This window comes from Merops nubicus, unplaced genomic scaffold (assembly GCF_000691845.1).
Source record: "Merops nubicus isolate BGI_N331 unplaced genomic scaffold, ASM69184v1 scaffold15991, whole genome shotgun sequence".
NCBI lineage: Eukaryota > Metazoa > Chordata > Aves > Coraciiformes > Meropidae > Merops > Merops nubicus.
Window position 1 is genome coordinate 4047 of NW_008587748.1, and position 27369 is coordinate 31415.

Below are 27369 nucleotides of genomic sequence, written 5' to 3' on the forward strand. Positions count from 1 at the left end.
CTTACTTCATACAAGGACTTAGTAACAGACACTTTCCTGAACTGCTACTTGTTTTTATTTATTTTAAAACATCTTTTAAACAAACATATCTTCCTTTACAATAGCAGACAGTGGTTGCTGAAGGTAATTATATGCTGTGTTTTGGAATCTTTAAGGATTTCACATATTGCTTCCAAAAACCCTGAGTGTGTGATAACCCTCACAGAAGAAATACCTATTGTGAATGGCTTTTGGTCTTTTGAGAACAAATTTTTGGCTCCTGGATTATTGACAAAATAAAAAGAAATTGTGCTTCTTGGAATTTTAATTTTTAATGCAAGCTCTTGCTGGGCAGTAGAGGGCCTACACAATGTCTTTCTATGTCAGTGTGAAAAAGAAAAAAAAAAAAACTGCTAGGTTTGAGCCTTCTAAACTGTGATTGCCACCGGAAGTTCTTCTCAAGAAACATCCCTAAATGAAAGTTGCTAGGATACCACTTGTGGGATGCACAAATAACATTCAGTTTCTAAACAAATCACTGAAACTTTTTTTTTTTTGCTCATATTTTGTTATTAAATGGTTACATTTTATTTGAACATAAGATACCTGGCTTATTCTATTTACATGCTCCCATATAAAACTTTATGCTGTATATAATTAATTTTTTTCAGCTGACAGTAGTATTCTATAACATAGAGTATGTTACTTCAGGGGAAAAAGGAAGTGATTCTTTGACTGAGTTGCCAGCATGGTGAGTTACTGCAGCTGGCAGCAGTGTCACTGGATCTTCAAGACTGTCACATTACTTTTAAGCAGCAGGCTGAATGGAGCAATTTTATGCATAGCAAAAATGCTTTGTCTTATTTTTAAATAAAAAGAGAATGTTTACAATCTGATTGGTAAGTAGTTTTTAACTGAAAAAAATACCTGGGATGAGACAGAATTTATTTTGTCTGTTTAGAAACAACAGGATGTGCTGCTTCTGCTCTGCAAAGGTTTTGCAGAGCAAAAAAAAAACCTCTCTCCTAGACCTTTTGTGTGGAAGCTTCTGTCCCCTCTTCCCAGCTGGAGTGGCTGGACTTCCCCCTTCATTGGCTAGCTGCACAGTGTCGTCAGCGGGGTGGTCATACTGGGACAGGGGTGCTACATTTTAACCGGAGGCTGCTTATCTCCTCTCTCTTTGTGCATCTGAACGCAAGTACTCCCTTCCTCAGGCTGGCAGCACATAGGATTGAGTAAGTATGTTCTCTGTTCGGGTTCAAATGTCTGCACACGGTTCTGAGGGACTTGTCAGAAAATTATGTAGTGTGTATAGTTCAACTTATTGATAAAATTCGCCTTAACAATTACTGTTTAATTACAACTGTCAATGGGCAGCACTGGAAACATGCTTATTTGGTTTAACATTAGTGTAGGAGACAACAGCCTGCTACATGGTTTATTCTTTTTTATTGCTTTTTTTTTTTCTTAGGTTATTGTCTTTATATAATTCATCCCATTGTTGTAGTCAGTCCCTTATTCTTTTATCTTTTCTTTTTGTTTGAATTGCAATACAAGAGAGGTTTAACTTGACTTGTGTCTCGGATACGTGTACCACAACTGCTAATTTTTACCTCAGTGTGGTAGGATTTTTTTATTGTAAGTAATCCTTAAAGATTCTCTGCAATTTTGCAACATGTATTTTGTCAAACACTGTTCATTAGAAAGCTATTGGTCTCGCCCAGCCTAGAACTGCAATTAAATTTCAACACCAGTGTATTTAGTTCATAGTGAACATCTGTGTTAATTTTCTTTATTTTACCCTTTTGCTCATGTTTAATTTGTCTTTACTCTGTCTGGATGTTTTACCTGAAAATATCACTCTCTGAAAAAATAATTCCGTCATCAACAGATTAAAATACGTCAGCAAATGACATACAAACACCTTCTAAAACACATGTGGGTTCTTCCACTTTGTTACAGTGGGTTGGATTTAAAAATCAGGCTCACCAGACACATTGCATAGCACCCTCAGAGCAGAAGGTGTTTCCTGCGTAGTCCAGGTCCTCAGGAAGGATGGGTTTCTCCAGGGTCAGAGCTATCAGAACAGCTTTATTCAAGTCAAGCATGAACAACTAAGTCATCAGTTGGCTGAAAATCTGCTTTCTATCCAGTCTTATTGCTCTTCCCTTAGATATCTCATGTTTGGGGTTTTTTTTTCCCCCTTTTCTATTCTTTTGCTTAGGATGTGCTTTGTGTTAGTCATCCTCTCTTAGCCTCCCACAAAGGGGGGACCACAGAGGAGTTCTGACTTTTTGTTGCTCTTTGAAACAGAGCTGTCACCTGTGTGCATTCAGGCGGCATTGTGTGTGCGTGTTTGGGTTTTTTCTCTGGGCTCACCTTGGGAAGAGGCTTTGTACCTATGGGTAAGCGGGGGTCAATGACCAGCTGCTTGACAGAAGAGGCAATGGGGAGCGACGAAGGGTTGCGTGTTGTGTGTGCTGGGATTACAACAGGGAGACTGGTTGTTCCTTTTGACCAAACTCTTATCTGGGCTGCGTTCCTCCTCCCCACAAATGGGAGGTGATTTGTAGAGCAGAGGGGCACTCAGATCTCTTCACTGGCCATGCAAAGCCCTTTGAATAAATTGTGCCTTTTCCAGAACAAAACTGGTTTTGTTTATTCTCATTTCTTAAATTCTTAAGCCATTTTTAATAGGTTTAGATTATTATTTTGCATACGTTACGAATTAAAGCTTTTAGATTTTTTTTCCTAGTAGTTCATGCTGCACTTGGCCTTAAGACCACCTGCCAATTTGTAGCTGCTCACTTTCTGCTCTGCTGAATAGCTTCTTCAGGAACCATTTGGCCTCTGTGAATGAAAATCTCATTTTAACCAGTGCAGTGGCATCATTTGTGTATGTAACTTGTAGCTCTTAACAGCTTGTTCTTTGAAGAGCTTAGGAGGCTAGCCTTTGCTTTTCAATGAACTCCAGGTAAAGGTATATGTACTTATTTTATAAATTATGTAATTCTTTATTTACTATTTCCTGAGTTCCAGAGAGTTTTTTTTCAGTGTAAGTGAACTCTTTTACACTCTTGCTAGCTGTGTGGTGTCATTGTCAGGACAGCAATACCGAGGTGACATATACCAGTAAACAAGTAGGAAATACGCTTAGAAGTAAATATGTCTTTAAAAAGTGAAGGCTACCTTTCAGAGCTGCTCAAATTAAAAATTGTAAGTTTGACATCAGTCCAGTATGAGTTATGTGTACACACACAGTGACATAGTGAGGGCAAAACAGAGAGTTCCTTTCATTTTTGTGACTGTTTTGTTTCCAAACTACTGAAAAGGTTTTGGACAGTTTGAAATTGTAATGAAGTTGCAGCCTTCATTCACATACCTGCTTTCTGGAGGCCAAGAGAGTGTTAATGGGTATTTCTAAAACTCAGTAGAATGGGAGAGGAGTGGGTGTCCCACAGTACCTTCTCAGAACAATCTTCTTTGTTAATAACACCTAGTCTTTCCTGTTGCTTGCCTCCCGGTTGTCCTACCCCAAGAAGAGCCAGAGCTGGAAGTTGATTTCCCTGTGCCATTGCTTTTAGCCTTTCCTTTTCATAAAATATTTAGAGCTCTTTCAGAGCTTCTTGACTGGTCCCGTTCAGCTCTCAACACTGTAATACTGTGTTCATACCGTTGGTTCATCAGAAGAGCTTTGCCCTTTCCATACATGGATTCTCCAGGTATTTCCAGGCTACACATCACAGCCAGGTCACTTTTGAGGGTTTTTCCTGGTTTCTGTTTTGTTTTGTTTTTTTTTATATCCAGACTTCTGTATAACTTTGAGCAGCTGCCAATCTGACTAAAAGAAAACCAGGATGGATTGCCCTGCAGGTTACATCTGTGTTCCGGAACAATTCGGTCATTGACATTTAGTTTATGTCGCATCTGATTCAGTCAGTGATCCTTTTTCATGTACATCTCTCTGTTGTTTTTTGTTTTTGTTTTTGTTTTTTTTTAAACCAATAAAACCCATATAGAAATACCACTTCCTGAAACAAAGTGACATTCACCTCTGTTGTGAGTTGTGTTGCACCCAGCCCTTAAAACCGTGGTCTGCGAAGCTCTTGCTTTTCTAACCTCATGTGGCTAACTCTGGCTGTTTCCCTTGTGTTCTGGTTTTATGCAGACTAATGGCTGATCGAGTGCTTGTGATTGGCAGTGGAGGGAGAGAGCATGCACTAGCCTGGAAGCTGGCCCAGTCCCCACATGTAAAACATGTGTTTGTTGCTCCAGGAAATGCAGGAACAGCTGACAATGGAAAAATTTCAAATTCAGGTAAAACCAAAAAAAGAACATTTTGAAATGTGTAATTCAACCAGTAAGTTGTTCTAGTCATCAATCTGAAATCACAGCTGTTAATATGAAAGGATTATTGTTACTATTTGGACGTGTGAAATAGATCATATAGATGCAGTTAAAAATATGTCTGAGTGAAGCTTTTTGCAACTGACACTCATTTTATATACTCTCAGTTGTGACATCTAATTTTTTAGGTTTGGGGGTGAAGGATGCAGCCAAAACTCCATCTGTCTGATGCACATTCCAATGGGAATACAGCTTGGGATAGCTGTTGTAGTTCCTGCCTCCCAGCAGCCTAGCAGGGAAGGGTGGTAGTTTCTCTTTGTTCCAATCAACAACAGCTGGTTGATGAACAGCTAAAAAGTGCCTGAAGCAAATGCCAGCACCTAAAATTCTAAATTCACTACTATATTCTCAGAAGCACATTGAAGCTCTGGGATCCTTACAACCTTTGATGAGAGTATTTTCTGCCCTGAAATGTTCAGCCATAAGAAAACAGTCATTCCTTTGTCTTGGTGACTTTCAGAAGTTAAGAGCATTTTCAAATGTTCATTTCTTTGTACTGACTGCCTGTTTTGAGCTTCTAGCTTAGTATGTTAAGCTCTGACTGGCTGTAATTGAAACTATTTATAGTTATTAGTTTTGAGAAATCAAGGTATTTCAAATTGAACATCTAAAGTTACATGCTGCATTTAAAAAAAAAAAAAAAAAAAAAAAAAAAAAAAAAACAACCCTGCTCTGAGGTGCTTGCCTGGAGGCACACAGTGAATCAGTACAAAACCAGGGGTAATTACAGAGATTCTGGTATTGTGTCCTTTATATAACAGATCCCAAATTAGGTACTTTAAACAACTGACTTAGGTTTCCACTTTAAAACGTGATAACATAAAGAATTAAAGTTAACATAGTTAACATGAAACATATAGATCAATTTTCTGCATTCATATACATATGTGAGGAAAATATTTTTTTGTTACTATCTCATGTGGAAACATGGATCTTGTTAGATTATTGTAAAGAAGGTAATTATCATATTCAATTCCATTGGAATGCTTAATTACAGGCTGTTTAAATAACTTTAATTTCTCTGACTAGTCACAGTATCGTAAGTATTTTTTTGTTCTTTCTATTTGGCCTCTGAGCAGAGGGCCCAAGGAAGGGCCTGACAGGAAAGTCATGTTTTCTGCTTTACCCTCATGCTAAATGGAGTCAATGCCAGTCTGTATGGCCTGCAGAATGGTAATTTCAGTATTTTTTCAAAAGTGTTGTCTTTCAAAAACTGCTGTGCTTTTCTCTCACCTTGTTATTCCATAAACAAACCTGCACCTTCAGTGGTGCAAAATATTTGAGTGTGTACATAATAATGCTCAAGCTAGGTCCATGAAATCTACCATGTGTACTAAAAATATTTTTTTTGTAGACCATGGACTCACTTTGGGAGAGAAATCTTCAGCCAACAAGGAGGCAGGAAGAATTTAGAATTTGTGGAGAGTTTTACTTGCTTAGTTTTTAAGGAAACAATGTGTTTTATCTGCTCAGGCATTTTAGTCCTACCACTGAAGTCTAGATTTTAACTCGGGGAAGAAAATGGAAAACAGCTTTATAGAAGCATGTGAGCTCTATTACATTGTGTGAGCCTGGGTAACAGTGTCTTTGAAACTGCTACCATTGCTTCTGGGTTTTTTTGGTATAATGAAGACTTGGCTCTGAAAGTTCACCTTCCTTCCATGGTTCGTGAGACTGCCTTTAATTAGCATTGCAATTCTGTTTCTCAGATGATTTCTTAAACATATAAGGATAAGCTTAAATTTCTAAATAACCTTAAATACTTCATGCCTTGCTGGTATCTAAGTGAAAAAAAAAGTGTTTTCATGATTAATTTGAGTCAGTAATAGTTTCTGACAATAGAGACAGATTTAGATTGAGTGACTACATATAGTTTTATATTCAAATTATATTTAATTGGCAGGGCATTTTTGATGCCAGAGGAGTACAGAGTGGCTTGCTGAATCCAGAGACAGACATATGCTTGTCTGTGGATGAACTTCAACATCCTGACACCTCCTTCCATCATATTTTAGCTCTCAGCGTAACTTAGCTTCAAGCTCTAGCTTTGAAAACCTTGGTCCAAGGTCCTTCTGTCTGATTTGAAAGGAACATCTAGCTGTTGTTTTGAGAAATGAAATGCAGCTACAAAAATGTCCCCTTTCTGTTTACATCCTGAGGAAAATGATGTTTGGCCGGGGGGGGAAGGTAAAGTCACATATTAATGATGTGATTTATTCCTTTCCGCTTATTACGAGGACACTCACAGATCATGTAAATCTGGTGCCATATTCACTGTTTGTATCACTAGTAGATCAGACCTGTGGCAAGACAGTTTGGAGTGAAAAGCACAATCACCTCATGGGCTGTTTCCCTGCTCCCCTTTGTATGGAGTAATCGTGGGGAGCAGGAATCATTCCTCTTCGGTTGCTCACCAGAGGCCCCACGGTTTTTGGTTGGGATCTGCTGTTCTCCAGCTGCTTTCACAACAGCCCCATGGCACTGAAAGATAATATTGACCTTTACATTAATCAGTACTTTAAGGCCAAGTGTGTTACAGTTTTGTTTTTGCTCTCTTGTGAACCAGAAATCAATTGGCATAAATTGCATGTCGAAGTCAAAGGCCTGTGCTTCTCCTTACTTAAAAATGGTGGAAAAAAGTTAATTGAATTGTTAGATAGGTATCAAGGATATTGGTTTTATTAATGTCCATACTGGTTTCCCCCCTCCCCAAATAAGGCAAATCTATAACCAAGATGTAGGTTTCAGCTAGTTAGTTTTATGCTATCTCTTAGGCAGAAATAGCTGCCTCTCGTGGGGAAGCAGGAAGTTTATTCATACAGGATGGCAGGAGCACAGTGGGCACCAACACAAAATCATGTCTGTTTGTCCAGCAGAAGCTGCTCTTTTACTGCCTCTCCTTTCTCATGTCACTCCCCCAGAAATTAGCTGGAAGAGACCATCACCTCCTGGTGTGCTTGCCAGTACAGTCACCAAGAGGAGATCATGGGCAAAACTTAAAGCAAAGTAGCCCAGCTGCAAGGAGGGGCTGTGCTGTGCTGTATCATGCTCCCTTTGCCAGCTTCATGCCCTGATGTCTTAGTCTCCTCCCCAAAGGGCAACCAATCCCTGCCAAGCCGTGCTCACCATGTTTTCGGCTCTCTCTGGGTCCATGTTGCCATCCTCTGTAGACCTTGGCTTTATTTATTCTTGATAAAAGCAGTGGAATTGCATTGGCTTGCGTAATATTTTTTATCATGAGGCAATATTATCATCTTTTGTGCAAGTTTTTTCTTTTGTTTACACAGTTTGGGGTATTCCAAGTATCATCATATTAAATGTTTGTTTATGGGAAGATAAAAACCCAAGACCAAATATCCTTACCCATAATTACAGCAATTGCCCTTATTATCAGCCTAATGCAAGAAAAAATGTTCAGATTCCTTTGTTTCAGTGCAGTGTGGCAATTTTTAGTTGGCACTAAGGAAGGAAGGAAGGAAGAAAGAAAAGAAAGCAGGTGCAGTCCTACCATCAGCCACTTGTTTCTGTCCCCTGCACTGTGCTGGCCTGAACATCTGTAAAGCTTCATGATGACCCTACTCAGGGAGGAGACTGGCTGAAAAAAAAAAGATTTTTTTTTTGCTTATGAGTTATTTTTCACTTGGATCCTTCATGATGATTCTTGAGTTGGCAAATGGGATGTTCCTAGAGATGAGACCAGTTTACTGTATGGCAGCGCAGAAGGACTCAGACCTTCTCAAACTTTCAAGAGCAAGGTGGGTTGACAATGCGTGTCAAACCACAGCCTTTGCTTGGAGGTTTGGTGGTGTATTTTGGTCTCAGCCTTGCATGTAAGACTGTATATTAGCGTATGCCTCAGTATTCCAGATTCACAGTGACCTGCCATTCAGGAGTGCGAGACTGGTGAAAATCCTGCTTCAGTGTTACGTGACAAATTAGTGCTACGCAACTGTAATGAATGCAGTCTTTTTGTGTCTTTGACAGCGGTTTCGATCAGCAATCATGCTGCACTTGCCCAGTTCTGCAGAGATCAGGAGATCAGGCTGGTTGTGGTTGGCCCAGAGGTTCCTCTTGCTGCTGGTAAGAGAAAGCAAACTAAAAAGCATAGCCTTGATAATTCAGGAAGGAAAGTAAACTTTAGTCCCCATATTCTGTGCACCACTCAACAGCCTTCAGTAGGAATGGAAACAGATTTTCTGTGGCAGTTTCCCTGAAATTCAGGGTTATGCTGTGATGAAAATTAATTTCTGAAGGGTATTATCTGAACAATGCAACAGTTAAAATATCGTTAAATGTTCAGTTTCTTTTTAAGTGCTTGGGATTAGTAAAAGAGGTATCAAAGTGTTTCCATGTAGGAACCTTAACTAGATTTTGATTTTCTATGGAATCTTAATTTTCTTAAATAATAATAATTTAGGGAAAAAAACCACCCAACCCACATTTATAAACATGCTGATAATTTTTCTGTTTTAATCTTTTACATGATCAACAATTGTCATCTTCACAAACCTCTTAGTTAAAAGCTATAATAAAACCAAAAAAGTTGTCATCTCTTACCAAATGCAGCAGATCTGCTCAGCCCCAGATATTACAGGGTTACCTCTCCTGATTACAGTGAAGAATGCACCCAAGGCCCATCTGGTAAAATAGATACTGAGGCAATATATATGGCTTATCATTCCTGACATATTTGTCCAACAACCCAGTGCATCTGCAGACTTGGACTACCTATAAATCATCCAGTGATTTATAAATGTTTTTTGTCTTGTCATTTTTAGGAATTGTTGATGACTTGACAGCAGCTGGAGTAAGGTGTTTTGGTCCAACAGCAAAGGCGGCTCAGCTGGAGTCCAGTAAGAGCTTTACCAAAGCCTTTTTGGATCGTCATGAGATCCCAACGGCAAGATGGAAATCTTTTACTGATCCTAAAGCAGCATGTAGCTTTATTAACAGGTAAAATTCTTGTTGTTTTAGAAGTATTTCTTTTACAGCAATGTGCAGTGTGCTAGGTACCCAAAACAAACAATCAGTTGGTTATTAATGTATCGGTATTTTTGGCTGTGATGGAACATCTGTGAAGGTTTTAAAGGATAATGTAAAATGACACTATCACACTGCAATAAGTCTGATAATTAAATGGCTTTTATTTACAGATTTAAGATTAAAATGAAGTTCAGTGTTCAGTTTAGAGGAGAATACAGGACAGCTTTTATTTTTCTCAAGTAGCCTACCATGGGAATCCAGCTTGCACCCTGATAATCATGTGTTCCACCGTCTTTGTAACTTTTCCCCACAAATACAAAATCTGCATCAGAGACTTACTCAGCAAATGATGATCTGCTAGTCAGGATACAATCCTAGTGGCTCAAAAGTGATACAACAGTAAGTTATTAAAAGGAGAGCAGCCTTTCAGGACAGTAATGAAATTCAGTGGTGGGGAAAAAACAGGAAGCAGAAATCCTTCACAGGCAAAGCATAGCAAGAGAAGCCTCATTTTTACATGTGTGTTACTCTGTAAGGTAAAGTGGTTGCTATAAAAACTGAGAATTATCTTTCAACTATTGAAAAGTGTAAAATGCTTACAAAATATATTTGCAATACAGTGTCTACTATTGAATTTCTCTTCTCTGTCTTTGAAGTGCAAACTTCCCTGCTTTAGTTGTAAAAGCTAGCGGCCTGGCAGCTGGCAAAGGAGTAATTGTGGCTTCAAACAAGGAAGAAGCCTGCAGAGCTGTTACTGAAATCATGCAGGTAAGTGGAAATGTCATGCACTAACTGGAGGAGTTCTCACACAAAATAAGTTGTTAACCATCTCAGAGTCTCAAAGATACTCTTTATTTCTGTGTATTAGGAACATGGCTAAAAGGCATCAAATCTTTTACCCATTATTTGGACAGCTAAGAAGCTTTGTTATATTTGTTGCTTGAGACCGGGTGCTCTTTCTAGGCATAGTTCCTGTAGGCTAAAATAAAATCATTCTTAATGAAAACCCACACTTATTTCCATATGGATTTCCTTTTTTTTTTTTTTATAATATGGTGCTGTAATATTAATACTGTGATTGAGCTGGGTCTTGACAAGCAATGTCAGCTTTAGAACTCAGTCACACAGTACTTAGATATGTAGTAAAATTCCAGTGGAATTATTTAAAGCTAAGTATACAATTAGGTAGGATATTTAACAAATACATTAGGACCATCAAAACCTGAAGAGAACCAAGATGAACAGTTAGGAACATAGAACTGGAAAATTAAGACAGTTCTTAAGACACATACTGGTCAGGCCCTCAGCTGGTGTCAGCAGCACATCTTAAAATTCATTGGAGTCATGCTGATTCATAAGAGACATTATCTGAAACACTTTCATTTCAAGAGTCAGAGTACAGGGTCTACACTCACATTTTGATTTGTGTCTATCTCTGTGTGTGGTTGTTGGACAAACACATCTTAACGTATGGTCCAATGTCTTGAACAAAAAAACCCAATGTATGTTAGAGAGTACTTTGTCAGTGGGGATTGGTTGTTTTTAATTGCCTAAATATGCAGTCAGTGTTCAGACGTTGCATTGGAACATAAAAATATTGCCCTTTCCAATGTATTCTGTAGAAATGTACTTTGGTATGTGGTAGAGGTTCATATTATACACTAGACAGTCTTTGCTACTGGTTTCAGTATCATGGGTGCAATTTTTAAAAGGTAGAGTGCGAGGACTTGCTCAGTAGGTCATAAATATCATCTGCAGTTTAAAAATATTCAAGCATAAAATCAGCATTTTCTTAAGAATAAACAGAAAAGAGGAGCAAAGATTTTACCATTGCCAACATACCCAGGGTGGAGAATAGATTAATCGTCTCAAAACTGTGCTGTGTTTTTCTTGCTGTATTAAAAATATTTTTTCTTGTTGCAATTTTAATAGTTGGAAATAACTGAAACAAAACTGAAGAGATTTTGTTTTTACTGTAGGATAAGACTTTTGGCACAGCTGGGGAAACTGTTGTTGTTGAAGAACTTCTTGAAGGAGAAGAAGTTTCTGTAAGTGTGCATCTCACTGTAACACTTTGATTATACCTATTCAAAACTATTTAGGGAACACTTTGTAAGTACCTACAGCAGGGATGTATAGGATTTTATTACTTCAATTAAAAGCAGTTAACTGTTTATAAACAAAGTTGTATTAAAGACAGCTGTGTTAAAAAACAAACTTCCTGCAGTCTGTTAAAATAATTCAAATTAAATAAAAATAACTCAAACAGTAATCAATTGTTGCCACATGGGAAAAAAAATGAAACTTTAAATTTTTTGATTGTCATTGGTCGTGCAGTTCTATGTTATGATTCCTCTGACAGCAAAGACAGCATAAGATATCCCTTCTTCATTGCTACCTGCTTCACTGCTGTTTGCCTTTGATTCAGTTACAATAGTTATCTTTTTGTGATGATACAACTTAAGGATCTTTTTTCAAAGAAATCATCAGCACTGCCTTGCATGTTTGCTGTGTTCAGGTTTAGAGCCCAGGTCCATTTGCCTCAGTGCAAGTAATAGGATGGCGAAGTGCAGAGCAAGGCAAGGAGTAGTTGGGAGTAAGGAAGGACGGAGGCTTTCTTCAGTAATCTTTGCTGATGAGGGGAATATGTTGAACTGTATCTCAGAGGAGCAGCAAACTCCTTTGGAGCAAGGGAACAATCAGCTCAAGACAGGCGCAGGCAGGATCCTCTTTAACCAGTTTCACTGCCAGAGATATCACAATGTGGAAGTGCACCCAGGGACAAAGGACGTGGAAACGAAGGCTGTTAAATGTTTTGACAGTGTTGATTTACTCTGCAGATTTAGAAAGAACATTTCCTTCGTTTTAAGCTGATTCAACTCCTTCATTTAAAAAAATATATCTGATCTAATGAACAGACTGAAGGAGAAAAGGAGAATTGGAGCCTAGGTTTTGAGGTGGCATGGCAACTTGACACCTGCATCACGCAAAGCAGAACAGCCAAGTACCAGCTCAGGTTCCCAAGTCCTGGAGCTGCAATTGGATTATGCTGGATGTTGTGAACATTCATCTTGGAGGTGGTGGTATTTATAAAGTAAGCAATCATCTCCAACTGTTGCCAGTCTTTGCATAGTCTGGTTTCCTGCCCAATACGAAAAAATTAGATGTGCAGATATTGGTCATCCTTATTCCTTCCTAGTTGGCTTGGCCTTTTTAGGAACTAAGGGGTTATGCAGATCTCCATTCTCTGGTGGAAAATATGTAATGCTCTTAATTAGTCATTAGAATACTGTTAGATTTACTGTAATAAAACACAGTAATACAAACACACAGTTTAAAGGTTTTTTTTTTCTATGATGACGGACAAGCAGTGAAGAAAACATTCTGCTTGCCTTGTATGTCAAAATAATTCACCTTCCACAAATGGCTGTAGTTCTTAATATGTTAATATTTTGGCACTTTCAGGTTTTGTAGGGGAATCCTTGCTTGTTTTTTAATTAGCATAAAATGTTTTTGAGTACTGCTAGCAGTAGTCCAAACATTGAACATCATCATCCAGTTACAGAAGATGCCAGCAAGCTTCTTATTATGAAGATATTGAGGATAAAAGCATGTGGTGTACAAGAAACTTATAAATACTTCAAAAGTAAATAGTTTTATCAACAAGGAAAAGGAAATCTTGAAAGGAATGTAACGCCTTCCTTCTGGTGCAGGCTGGAGGAAGGGGGAGGGAAGAAGTAGCTTTCATCATGAAGGTTTGTGGTTTTGGTTTTTTTTTAAATTTTGAGTATTTCTTTTCACCAGAACTACTGATGTTATGTTATCATTTTTATACGTTATATTAAGGGTAATTTCTGTAGGAAGGTCATACAAAATGCGGCACTGCTTCCTGAGGGAAAAGGGAAATGTTTATAATCCTGTAGTTTGTTTTATCAAAGGGTCAGAATTTATACTTTTAAATATTCATTTGCAGCACTGAAAATCAAATTTATTTGCACATTTTACACTTTAATTTTGATCATCCACTGGAGTTCTAATTATTCTGATTTTCTAGTGCTTGTGTTTCACTGATGGCATCACAATTGCACCCATGCCTCCAGCCCAGGACCACAAGCGGTTAATGGATGGAGATGAAGGCCCCAACACTGGAGGGATGGGAGCTTATTCCCCAGCACCTCAGGTACAAATGTGTTGACAAGGAGATGTTTCACTACCACTGTACTGCAGCTCTAGTATTGCAAGCATGTGTGAATTTTTTAGTTCTGCCATGATGGGCAGGAGAGAGCGTGTGGATGGAAAGAGCTGCCTAAAACTGACATAGTCAAGTAAAGTCCATAACAATAAGTTTGTCTCTCTAAAGAGAATATTTCTACTGAATTGCTTTTAAATACAAAGGTGGAAGTGTTATTTCTGCAGCCTTGTATTTTGATTTGGTTTTTTAGGCATTATGAGATACTACTGATCATGAGAACCAAGTGCTTAAAACCACATTTTTGTCTTGTGCTGAACTAAGCTAATGATGAATTTGTGCTGTGGCTTAAGGTAGTTCCGTTTCCTTTTGGCAAGGAACTTCTATTTGCCAAAGAACTTACTTTGCTTTCTCTTCACCTGTGTCATGGCAGTGATTTTTATTTTTTTATTTTTTAAAAAATAGGGTTTGTTCCTCTATAAAGCTTTTAATTTCATTTACTGAATAAAATTTGATCATTAATCATTATACTTCCCAACTGTGATTTTTCTTTGGGAGGCCTTATCGAAATTCTAGTATGTCTGTGCAAATGGTTTGTTCTAGTGAAGCCAACAGGATTGCTTGCATGTGTAGATCTAAGCATGGAGAAGTATCTGAAGAAATGCAAGTGGTTGTTTTAATGCTGTGGTATGTTTTCTGAAGAGAGGGAAAAAAATACTCCCATTCCATAGTATGGAACACTTTGAAGTGAGCAAGAGACTATCCAAATGTTCTGCTTGGCTCTTAAAAACACTAGCCATCACAGTAGGAAAAATCATGCATACCCTTTTTACAAACATTGTTTTTTAATCCTGTTTTATTAGATTTCTAAAGATTTGCTGCAGAAAATAAGAGATACTGTTCTGCAAAAAACTGTTGATGGCATGAGGAAAGAAGGTGTCCCCTACTTTGGTACGTACAAAAGTTTGTGGTTTTTAATTGGAAGACATTTTTTTTTTAATTTTTTTTTTTACCTTGTCCTCTTTATAGGACTAGCACACACTGTCAGTTAAGGAAGATAACTTTGCTCATTATGTAGAAACTGAGTTTGGTATCATCAGCCTGATTTAGAGACCACTGAAATCAATGGATATCATTTCATTAGCGGTAGATAATTGTCAAGTAAGGAAGAACAGAAAGGAGAATATTTGAAAATAAGCTGCAAAATTGTAACCACAACTATTTCTGCCTGATTTATTTTTAACACAAGTTCTCAGGTCTTAACATCCTACCTTTAAATGAGCAGAGGTGGAATCCCTTTTAGCACTGTTACAAATAGATTCAGAACAAATGACCTATGCAATTGCTTATGTAGCTTTTTATATAAATTTTTATTCTAGGTGTGCTTTATGCTGGATTAATGCTTACCAGAGATGGACCTAAAGTTCTTGAGTTTAACTGCAGGTTTGGTGACCCAGAATGTCAGGTGAGTTATTTTGTATGTAGGTACAGTTTGACATTATGGGAGGAGGAAAAGCCTTTTACTATCTACCATTACTCATAACTAATTTTCAGATGAATAAGTAGCTAATCGCACTCAAATACGGGCTTTAGGAGGATAAGCTTGAGTGAAACTCAGCACTATTCTATCTTTTCTGGAATGGAGATAGATTTGATTTATTTTTACTTTGTTAAAGAAGTGAGCGCTTCTTTTCCTCACTCTCTGTTGACAAGTGTGAAAAAACCCTATATTTCTGTTCTTCAGAATCAAATAGGCTTCTTTGGCCTCTACCTTTTCTCCGCTTTATGTAGCGGCTCTTTTACTCATAGAAATTATCTTCAAGGAAGAGTATTTTTAAAGGTACATAGATTATGCACAGTATGTATGTGTGTGTGAAAATACAGCATATGAACATACTTACTTAATGTTATTTTTACAAGTGTGCTAGTATTTTTAAAAGCTCAGTGAAGAAAATATAACCATGCACATTGTTTTCTTTAATTTGCTGGTCTGTATTTTTGTAGGTGATTCTTCCACTGTTGAAAAGTGATTTGTATGAAGTTATGCAAGCTGTTATCAATAAAAAGTTGTCTAGTTGCATGCCAGTTTGGTTTGAAGACAGTGCAGCTGTGACTGTGGTCATGGCTAGCGAAGGGTATCCAGGAACGTATCCCAAGGGTTTGGAAATAACAGGTAAGTGTAGCAGGAAAGTCTGCAGAAGTCTGATTCCTCTCCTGCCCTTTCTTCCTTCTCTCTTCTGCCAGAAGAAGGTGAATCAGTGTAACTTAGATTCACAGGCACTGTAGATCCTGTGGTCAGCAAGAAACAACTGAATTTTCACGTCAAAGTTTGCATTGCATTACAAACCAATCACATTTCCCATTCTCCACGCTATATGGTTAAATTCTGTGACATTTCTTTAGTAGATGTTACAGTAAAGTGGTTCTGGGCTGATAACTGATTCTTACGTGATGTTGATGCTGACATATTTTGTGGTCTCTACGTCAGTGGAGTATAAAATCCAGCTGGAACTAGATGTTGTATGCAGGCATTTCAGCCAAATACCTCTTTCCGTGTCTCTGAGCATTTAAGTAGCAGACTTGTCTTTCGTCGAAGTGTAGTTTTTACATGTTGAACCTGTTTGCCAGCATGATCACTTGGACATGGTCAATAAGTGCTGAGCATCTATTAATTTGTAATTTAATAGAAGTTGTTCTAATCAATTGATTTTTCTGTATTTATTTTCTTAAACAACAATTACAGGACTTTCTAAGGCTAAGCAGCTGGGATTGGAGGTATTCCATGCAGGCACGGCGCTGAAGGATGGCAAAGTGGTGACTAGTGGAGGAAGGGTCCTTACAGTAACTGCCATTAAGAAGGATCTAATGACAGCACTGCAAGAAGCCAACAAGGGAGTAGCAGCCATAGACTTCAAGGGTGCCATTTATAGACAGGACATTGGTTACCGGGCTATAGCTTTCCTGAGACAATCCAGGTAGATATTTGAAACACTTGAAATGGAAATAACTGGTGTAAAAGGGACTTAAGGACACTGCTGGTTTACATTAGTAAACTGTTCATATTACGTATAACTCTACACAAGTTTTAACTACCATCCTTACAGGCAATATAGGACCAGCCAAGAAAGGAACAGGCTTTTTGATGGCTCTCATCCATGTTCTTACTCTCCTAAGTCTGAGTTAAACTGCATTAACAAGCATAGAAGAATAACTTGTGCTGTTGCTGTCTGTTCTGTCTGTTTTGGTGAAGGAGAACTTCTGGTTCTTGGGCTTTAGAACATAGCTTTTGCTCTAGATTTGCATTGTCCATAAGCCTAATATTAATACCATGAAATGTATGTATGAACAAAGTTTGAGCTATTTTAATGGTTCATTTCAGAGTTTTTAGAACTGGTTCAAATGATCTGCACCTATTTTTTTGGGGTTATGCATTTTATTGGAATAGCTGGCTAACAACATGTCTAGGTTCTATTGTGCCTTTTTATTATTATTCGTTTTATTTTCACAGCATTTTGTTTAACAGTCTTGAGATTATATAGATGCGGGGGCTGGGGGGGGTGTTAAGGTCCATGTCCCGCTGTCTCTCTAATGTTATTAAGAGCTTGCAGGTTTGTAGACTGATTTTTACCTAATATCAAGCATATCTGCCTGCCTATGCTCCAATTACTTCAAAACGTAACTTTTGATAACAAGTTATTCTGTAGTCTGTGAAGCATATTAGTGAGAGCTGACAGTGTATACTGATTAGTATATTGTAAAATTACAATCAATAAACTTACTAAATGAACAAGGGCATTCGTATTTAGTCTTCTTTCTCTCTGAAGTACTGTGCATCTTTTGAGAAATTTATGTGAAAATATGGAATTGATATTTGTATTGTAGTAGAAAAAAATTAGGTCAGTATGTCAGGCAAGAGTAGAAGGTACTTTAATTAACAGTTCTCTAAAACACTGAGGACATGGGCCATAGCCAGCAAGTTTCTTGACTGGAGTGCCCGTATGCTGGGAGGATCCCTAACTTACAGAGGAGACTCCTGGGAGCTTTAAATTTACAGTCAGTGGCTGTTTGACTCTCCTTGAGTCTGCACCAACTTTTGCTCAGACATCCTAAAACTGGAAGAAGAGGCAGACACGTTTCTCTTTGCCATCTGTGCTGCACACAGTTAAGGAAGGGTAACGGTGGGCTCTGTAAAGCTGGGGACTCTCCTCCTCTTGGCAGATTTGCTGAATTAAGTCCTATGCATTTCACTTTGTGAAAATATCCAGAATATTTACTTAATAAATCATATTTAAGAAATTTAAAGAATTAAAAGATTGATATCAAGAATGAAAGTAGGTAGCATGCTTTTAAAAATAAGGTGAAAAAATGGTGAATATTTATTGTGTTCAGGCTGGAAGGGCCTGACTTTGGTCTCTTGCTGTTGCAGGCTAGTATTTCCTTGAGTATTATTCACAGGCTAAACAGCTGCTCCTTATAATTGTTTTCCTCTTGCAAATTTTTGAGCAGTGATATAGTGTGAGTGCAGATACCTTTGTGTTTTGCTGGTGGCACTAGTCTTTGCCCAGTTGTTCTGTTGTGTTTGTCCTTGTTAATCAACAGTCTGTTCCACACTTCAAATTTAAACTTAGTACTGAATCACATCAATATGAGAGCTGAAAAAGGTATGAACCTAAACCAGGGATGCACTAGGTAGCCTAGTTCATGGCACTGAGAGTGCTGAAATAACAATTGCTTAACTGGAGTGAGATATGTTGGGTACAACTAGTAATTAAAAGTCATTAAACTCACTGTTTCCAAAATGAAAGGTCCTCCTGTAAATGTGGAGTGGTCCCCAGTATGGTGATGTGGACAGACAAGTTCGATATACCAGTTTGTACTAGGTGTGTTTTCTCTACTGTATGGCTGTATATGACTCCCAGATATGGGCATGTCTTTCGAGATTGCTAAAATGGAACTTAAGGCTTTTTAAATGAACTTTAAAGCACATACTTTAATAGGAAGTCCATTTGAGCAAAAAAAGAAGTGTGCCTATCCTTGTGGTGGTATCATTCCAGATGATAAGGAGAGCCAACCTTTAAGATGCAGTTATAAAACTCTCAAAAGTGTCATAGAGATTACTGATTTATGTGATACTTCTGAGTTGAAAAGCTAACTTGAGCTTGCTTCCGCATGGTGCTGAGGCGTTCAGATTTAGCACCGCATTTTTGTATACGTTTGTTTTGAGTGTAGGAACTATACTGCTAAAACCTCAATATCTGGAGCAGTGATTCAAACCTTGCAAATTCAGATCTATTATTCCACCTGTCTTACCTTGGTGTTGGGATTTTTTTCTTTGATTAGTTTTTATCTTGGTACTTGACTGGATAGCATATGACAATGATGTTCTGATCCTGTCTTCAGGATGTCTGGAACTATTTGAATACTGCTTATGGCAGACTCTCTGTGGTGCAAATCCATGAGGTCTTGTTTCTTCAGTATAATACTCCTTATCTTGAGGTAAATGTCTGAGGTCAGGTTCCAAACAGCAAAAAGATTAACCTTTGAGCCACTGAACCTGCCTGAAATGAGTACTGGAATGCTTAGAAATCATTTTACATGAAAAAAGTTACTGTGCAAGTGGGAAAATAGTACTTGACAGCACACTAGCATTCTGAATGGTTAATCCTCATAGTGATGCAATGATGCAAAGAAGTAAATATTATTTGAAAATACATGTTTGTGCACTTAGTAATCAATTGCCGTAACATGTTTCTTAACGTTCTTTCAGAGGCCTGACTTACAAAAACAGTGGGGTAGACATTGCAGCAGGGAATACTTTGGTTCAGAAAATTAAACCCTTAGCTGCAGCCACATCAAGGTCAGGTAAGACTTGCGCCTTCTATTCCTGCTTCAGTCAGTTCATGCTTATCATTTGATCTTGATCTTGATCCAAAAGCCCATGTTTATGTGTTCTGCATGTTTCTAGATGACACAAGAAATACTGGTGGTAAGAAAATGCCTGTGATTTCTTCAAAATGTACTTCCTTGAACTTACAGGTTCTTTTCCCAGAATGGCTCTAAACTGTATCTCCTGAGTCTCATGAACATTAGAGAATACAGTTCAGCACTCTAAAGGGATAAATACATCCTACCATTTAGTGTTATTTTTGCTTACATGGATTATTATTTCTTGCACAGTGAACTATACAGTTTTTGTAGACGAATGTTTAGAAAGGTGTACGAGATGTAAAATTCCTCAGAGATACTATCTATTACTTGAGATAGGCATGGAAGACACATCTTTTGCTTGGTTAAAACAGAATCAGTTAATCCTTTTTTTGGGGTTGTGATCTCAGGTACATCTTGCTCTAGCAAGTCCTTATTTCCTTTGATAGATGTAAAATATTAATTTATGAAACAACCCTTATCACTTCAAATTAACTGCAATAGTTCAAAGAACATCAGATATACATAGAAAAATATAGATACATACACACACACATACAACTAGTCATTTCTTAGCATCCATAGTCTTTTCTACTCATGCTTATTTCACTCTTAGGATTTAACTAATTTTAGGTTTAATGTTACCATACTTAGTTATCACAACCAGTCTTAGAACAATGAGTCTTAATGTACTATAAGTAACAGTATTAACAAAGAGATAACAAAGGTTCAGTTGGAAGATGGCTAGTTACCATCTTTTCTCAGGAAGCAGTGAGCAGTAAACTTCAATGTGTTACCACCATTCCTTTTCTGTTTTTCAGAAAAGTTCTTGTTGCAAGTGCAAGGGTGAAATATGTCGCTCACACTAACTATTGAATGTTCAATCACAAAGTTTTGGATTTTTAGCTTTAGGTAGTAATGAAGAAAAACAAAGCAAACACACGATCAGGAGCTCCTGTGTCTCTGTGCAGAGGCTCTAGATGCCAGAGAACAGATTCCTGGTGGCAAAGCAAAGTCATACTGGCAAACGTCAGAAAGAATTTGTGTTGGAGATCCTGGAAAAAAACATGAAAGTAAAACCTTACTATTTTGTCCTGTTTTCTGACTGGCAGGCTGCAATGCAGAACTTGGAGGATTTGCTGGCCTCTTTGATTTGAGAGCAGCTGGTTACAAAGATCCTATCTTGGTATCTGGAACTGATGGTGTTGGCACAAAACTCAAGGTAATGTGAAAATCCATATAAAGGAAGGAGAATACCACAGAAGGGAAAATGTCTTAACAGAAAATATCTGTTGTCTTTTAAAAGTACCTATTTGTCTTTCTAAAAATGAATGAAAACTAAAATTGCCCCCCTTCAAGCAAAAGAAATTAATATACGTTTCATTTCTGGCATGTAAACAGCCATATTTGAAATGATGCTTAAAATAACTCACTTTTAAGTATGTAATCAGGGACTCCCATTTCATTAAGGTACAATCTCCACCCTCAAAAAGATTACTCATGGGGAAAATAATCTAATTACACGGTTGCTATTGTGTTTACGCAAACAGCACTGAAACCCTTTCCAGTTCAATCCCCTTCTGTAAAGTGCCTTTTGTGCTTGCCAGTCAAGAAAGTAACAATTCCTAAAATAACATGTTAGTAGAGGCTCACAGAGATGATAAAAAATGCTCCTCAAAAAGCATCTAGAGGATCAGTGTGGCTTTGACCCCCATCCATTGCAGACTCTCTGCTCACGTTCCTGTTTGTCAAAAGCCAACCAACGGGTTCTCTCCTCGTGTTTTGCAGATTGCACAAGTGTGTAAGAAGCACGACACCATAGGGCAGGACCTGGTCGCCATGTGTGTCAATGACATCCTGGCCCAAGGAGCAGAGCCCCTCTTCTTCCTTGACTATTTTGCCTGTGGTAAACTTGACGTTGAAGTGGCTCAGGGCGTCATTGCAGGAGTAGCTGAAGCTTGCAAGACAGCAGGATGTGCTCTTTTGGGTATGAGTGCTTTTCTTTGAAGGATGGGAAAGATCTTACGCAATATCTTTAGTTTTAATGTGTTTGTTTTCCTAACATATTGAAGAATCTTAGAGGAGTGAAAAAAAAAACAAAGTGTCACGTGTCTTTGCTTTCAGAGAACAAAACCTATAGAGATTACAGAAGGAGACAGTGCTCTACAAATGCTGCCATTAGCTTAGGGAGTTGCATATAAATTTTCTTATTTGTATCATCTCATTTAACTTTGTAACTATAACAACTACCTAGAAAGCTTAACAATATTTTCTTTGTATTTTTAAATTAGATTTTAAAGCATACCAAAAAGATTTGTTTCTTTTTATCCTTTGTCCTAAAGGAAGTCCTCAAATTTTACTCTAGAAACACTATTTGTATGTGTTATTGTGCATACGTATCATCCTTTGAACCTCTTGGCTGATTTTGACCAAATTTGACAGGAAGGCTAGATTCATAAAACTAGAAAGCCCAAAAATGTCCTTATGAATGCAACAAAAGCTTTGTCTGGAGCTCACTACTTAAGACACCAGAAGTTATCCATAAGACAGAAACATAGAAGAAACCAGGTTTTGTTAGTTACAAAAGTAATAGCAAAATTAGAATTGCTGAAGATTTATTTCACCAAGTTGAGCATGTTCCAAGATGTTAAGACATAAATTTAAAAATTTTCCTTTTCAGCCCTATAATAAAAGTACACAGTACATTTTATTACCAAATTAAAGATGTATTCTGGTAGACAGTAATCTAGTTCTCTATGAAAATGATGCAGTATTTCACTTCTTGAATCTTAAAAAATACAGCTTTAACACTGTTCAACTCAATAAAAACACTTCTAAGTCAGTGAAAAATACATTCTTTGCATAAATGAAGAGGATTAAATTTGTAAAGGGAATACAACACAAGGTTAAATTTTAAAGCAATGAAACCCCAGAAGTACGGTTTCTTCACATAGTTTTTGGTTTTCCTTCTTTTTTTTCCTATAAAAACACATTGGAAATTACCATGGTTTTTCAAAAGTAACATTTGAGATAAAAATGACAGTTCAAATTGCTTACTTTAGGTACCACTTTATAGTTGGTAACACAGTATTCCTATCCTTTTTTCCGATTCTTTAAGAACATTAGTAACAAAAGTCTTTTTCTAAGTGGGAGTGTGTCATTCTGAGGTGGTTTACAAGCCTTGAACAAGAGTCTATTTATGTTCTGGTTTAATTTTTTCCTGCATGAACTGTTACCTTTATATATACCTTTTACCTTTATATAGTCTTTAAACTGTTCTTTCAGTTTTTCAAATATAATCAAACCATTCATACTTCATGTTATGTGAAATCTTGCTGTGAAATTACTTACTGAAATGTCAATATTTTATTTCCAATAGGAAAACTTCTAAAACTATAAAGGGCTTTGGATGTTGTAAATTAATTGCCAGAGAGTAATTTCGCAAAATTGTAAATAGATTAGCAATGATCTTTTTTTGCTAATATAAAAATATATCTGAATCCATAAGTAAAAGAACCATGATTTGTTCTCCAAATTTGTGGCACTCTCAGAATAGAAGGGACAAAGATGATGCAATAACTTTGAACCTAAGGAGGAGATGCTTTTCTGTAGCCTGTATCATCAAAATAGGTTTCAGTTTGGGCTCCAACTTCTCACATTCATTTCACTGTGCACGTACAGAGCGTGTAGGTCCCTCTTTGTATCATCTCATAAAAGTCTCATTTGAAGCATGTTCCTAAATTTGTACCTTGCATTTCTGCAGCAGCTGAATACTCAGCTCAGCCACCTTAAGCTCATCACACCATTTGATAGTGAGGTCCTGAAGGGCTTCTCTACATGCTTGGTTTTGCACAAATGTTCTTAAATACAGATTTAAATACAGATGTATCTAAGCAAATGAAGTTTGATTTTAAAGTTGGTTGTAGCAATGTAATGTAGAAACCTGGAAAAGCTTCCAGAGAATCTAGTATTGAGCAATGTCAAGCACTGAGCACAAGAGCAGTTTCCACCATGCCTCAGGTAAATTTGAAACCTCTAGGAACACTTTGTGGAAACAGAAGAATGAATGAAACCTGGTGACTGCAAAAGAAAAACACGACATTACTGTAGGTTAGCATATTGGGCAGAGGTCATAGTATAATGACAACTTAATCATTGTCTAGTTGTTTCCTTGTAGACATCATGACCAGCAGAGGGGTTTGAAGGAGAATAATGAAACGGTTGTGAGGAAGGCTGGGGAGAGATTCTTTGTGGTATTGGTGGCATAGTGTGAAGATGCCTGTTGGGAAAGCTTCTGAGTGAGCAGTAAATGCTCGTTTCATGTACCAAACACAGCAAGTTCTTCTCCCTAGACTGAGTGAGCTGTGACATTTGGTTCCCTCTTTTTTTCTCTTCCCACAGGAGGAGAAACTGCTGAAATGCCAGGCATGTACCTGCCTGGAGAGTACGACCTGGCTGGCTTTGCTGTTGGTGCAGTGGAACGAGGGCAGATGCTGCCCCAGCTGGAGAGAATTGCTGATGGAGATGTGGTTATTGGAGTAGCCTCTTCTGGGGTTCACAGCAATGGGTACAGCCTTGTAAGGAAAATTGTGGAAAAGTCATCGTTTGATTTCTCTTCTCTAGTTGGTGTCTCCGGTGATCAGACATTAGGTACCACAAATAATGCAGCTGCTTGCCTTATAACATGAACTTCTGAACGGGCAAATGTCACACAATTGTTTCATCTCTTCTTTTCTAAGGCGTAAAAAAACCCTGTGATGTTCTTTAACATGTTCTCATCTTCATTTTCCTGTGAGCCACATATGCAGGAAAAAAATTAAAGGAGTGGGATAAATAATTAATTTTATGCTAAAAAAGATAGAACGTTGTGGGTTTTTCTGTAGTGCAATGCTCATTAGTATCCAGCAAATTAATATTTTGAGACTTCTTCAACTTTATATTGATTAACATTTCTTTCTGTGCTGTAACTGGTCTTCTTTCCTCCTCTTTCATCTACAGGAGATCTCTTATTAACCCCAACTAAAATCTACAGTAAGACTCTGTTGCCTGTCCTTCGCTCAGGCCATGTGAAAGCCTATGCCCACATCACTGGAGGAGGCTTGCTGGAAAACATCCCCAGAGTTCTCCCTGAGTCATTCGGTGTCCTTTTAGGTGAGATAAAAAGAAAAGCAATGTGTTGTGGTTTAACCCAGCTGGTAACTAAGCCTCACACAGCTGCTTGCTCACTCCTCCCTGCTGGGATGGGGGAGGGAATTGGAAAGGTAGAAATGAGAAAACTCCTAGGTTGAGACCAAGACAGTTCAACAGCTAAAGCAAAAGGCACACACACAGGCAAAGCAAACCAAGGCATGCATTCACCACCTCCCCCCAGCAGGCAGTGTTCAGCCAGCTCCAGGAGAGCCGGGCTCTGTCACACACAGTGGGCATTTGGGAAGACAAACAGCATCCCGCTGAACGTCCCCCTTTCCTTCTTCTTCCCTCTGCTTTGTACTGAGCGTGATGTCATGTGGTCTGGAATATCCCTTTGGTCACTTGGGGTCAGCCGTCCGGGCTGGGTTCCCTCCCAGCTTCTTCTGCCCCCCCCCCCCCCCCCCCCCCCGTGCTGCCGCCCCCCCCCCCCCCCCCCGCAACTGCTCACTGGTGGGGTGGGGTGAGAGGCAGGAAGGGCCTTGACTGTGTAAGTGCTGCTCAGCAGTAACTAAAACATCCCTGGGTTATCCACACCATTTCCAGCACAAATCCAAAACTTGGCCCCACACTAGAAACAATGAAGGAAATTAACTCTATCCCAGCCTAAACCAATACACTATGGAAACATCCTCATGTTAATATGGATTGATACAGAAGCCTGTGCATGTGGGGCCATGTCAGCTGACTTGCACTGTAAGAATTAGACTTTCCTGTCTAGAAATATTTGCTTTTTCTTCATTGTTGCTGGATTTCTTTTTGTGTAAACAACTTTGAAAGCAATCCAGAGTGAGCTGTCAGCAGTTGCAATAACCTACAAATTTATTACTAATTAAATGATACTCGTGAAGTCTTCAGTTAGCATTCAAGTATGGTTACTAGCTCAAACATCTCATGCTACTCAACATAACTGGTTGAGTTATAATCCTCACTACAATCTCAATAGGTATGCTAGAAAGAGTATCTAATTTATGGTGGAAGTGTAGTATGGAAAGGTAAATGACTTACTCTAGGTTAGGCAGTGTTCAGGGGGTTGTACAATAAAATAAGGAAACTGAGTTCTGCATTCCAGACCTGTATGTAAATCATTCTTCCACTTTTCCCTAGTGAACATTAGTGTATATAAATGGGGATAATATCATTTTAAAGGTAACATGACAAGAAAGAAAATTACTGTCTTTGGCGTTGCTTTACAGTGGCTTGTCCAGAAGCATTTCTCATGCTGCTGTAGGCTGTCCTTACCTTGTTGGAATTGGGGGCAGTGTGAGACTTCTGTGCCAGTTTTTAAGGCTATCATTCTGGTACAATAGCTTCTCTAGAAGCAGAATTGTCACCTTCAGGAAGAGGATTTTCCAAAGACTGCCTCAGAGCCAATTTTGAATTACTGATTAACAAATGGCAGCAGAGTGATACCATTAATTTCCTCCCAGAGTGACACTTCTTTCTACTCCAAAGCCTTATTCAGTAAGGAAGGAAGAAATATCCTGCTTCTGTGGATGAAGGCAAATTTAACTCAAGATAATGCTGCTGTGGAACTTTGTCAGTGCCTTCCATCCAGATCTTGCCTCTTAATACTGTAAGAATTAATTTTCATATTTGTCCATTGGTAGTGATTTCCACTCTTCTTTTGTATTTTCAATTCTCTTCAGATGCTCTTACCTGGAAGATCCCTGAAATCTTTTGTTGGCTCCATAAAGAAGGGAACCTCTCTGAGGAGGAAATGACTCGGACATTTAATTGTGGCATCGGTGCTGTCCTGGTAGTTCAGAAGGAGCTGGCTCAGCAGGTCCTCAAGGACGTGCAGAAACACGAGGCAGCCTGGCTGATTGGGAAAGTGGTCTCCTTACAGAAAGGTTATTAATTTTTTGTTTTCCTTTAAAAAAATGCAGAGCTTAAGTCCCTAGGTGTTAAGTCTCTGTGGAGGTTAGCTGAAAATTTCTTAACTGACAACTCCATGGCTTTTTTGCACAGGGTGTTAAAATGAAAGTCCTCATAACTTCATTCTTAGTCCACAGAACACGTGCTTAGCCATGTCCAATGTCATCCGAACTAGGAATAAATAATGAGAAGTAAAGCAGTGCTATCAGTGTCTTTTCATGGATAGTTTTCTCCTCTCTCTTTCTCTTCCTTTATTTATGTGTTCTGTTGTTTTTTTTTTTTTCTTCTTGCTCATGCTCAGGTTCTGCCCGTGTTAAAGTCCATAATCTGCTTCGAGCCTTGCAAGCAAACAGGTCACTGTCTGTGCACAGCCATATCCAAGGCAAGATCCAAACAAACAAAGTGAAGGTTGCTGTCCTTATCTCTGGAACAGGTGAGAGTTATATTCTTTACTACAGTGTAAAACAGACTGTTGAAAAAGGAACTGCAGATTTAAAATCTGTTAAGTCCTTGCAGTTCTCCATGGAGGCTCTAATAGGCTTCTGTAACAGGCAGAATAGATTTTGCCTTTGGATTAATGTCAATCACAAAGAGAATGATCTTTAACTTCTGCTGCAGACTGACTACAAATTGCATCTGTGTTCATTTTAGATACAAATTTCTGCATGTGTCCAGATTCTAGCAACTACTGTGTTGCACTATAGGGACAGCAACATTATTTCACAAGGAGATCAGAATTTCCTCTTGCAGCACTCCTAGGGGTTCCAGTATTCTCACTTGCTAAGGACAAGACCATCATTCCAATTCCATAAATTACAGTT

At 38.3% G+C, this 27369-nt stretch overlaps 1 protein-coding gene across 1 annotated transcript in view; it reads left to right on the forward strand.

Moving 5' to 3' along the window:
- Positions 1-1184: 1184 nt before the first annotated feature.
- The window catches only part of GART (phosphoribosylglycinamide formyltransferase, phosphoribosylglycinamide synthetase, phosphoribosylaminoimidazole synthetase), a 32906-nt gene continuing 6721 nt past the window's right edge, over positions 1185-27369 (forward strand). Inside the window, exons 1-18 of the mRNA XM_008949048.1 lie at positions 1185-1214; positions 4148-4296; positions 8371-8466; positions 9165-9339; positions 10026-10137; positions 11349-11417; positions 13424-13549; positions 14422-14509; positions 14938-15023; positions 15563-15731; positions 16302-16533; positions 19326-19420; positions 20596-20705; positions 21272-21470; positions 23885-24133; positions 24482-24634; positions 26320-26523; positions 26850-26981. Of these exons, the coding sequence (XP_008947296.1) occupies positions 4152-4296; positions 8371-8466; positions 9165-9339; positions 10026-10137; positions 11349-11417; positions 13424-13549; positions 14422-14509; positions 14938-15023; positions 15563-15731; positions 16302-16533; positions 19326-19420; positions 20596-20705; positions 21272-21470; positions 23885-24133; positions 24482-24634; positions 26320-26523; positions 26850-26981 (2440 nt within the window). The 5' untranslated portion in view covers positions 1185-1214; positions 4148-4151. The remainder of the gene's footprint in view (positions 1215-4147; positions 4297-8370; positions 8467-9164; positions 9340-10025; positions 10138-11348; positions 11418-13423; positions 13550-14421; positions 14510-14937; positions 15024-15562; positions 15732-16301; positions 16534-19325; positions 19421-20595; positions 20706-21271; positions 21471-23884; positions 24134-24481; positions 24635-26319; positions 26524-26849; positions 26982-27369) is intronic.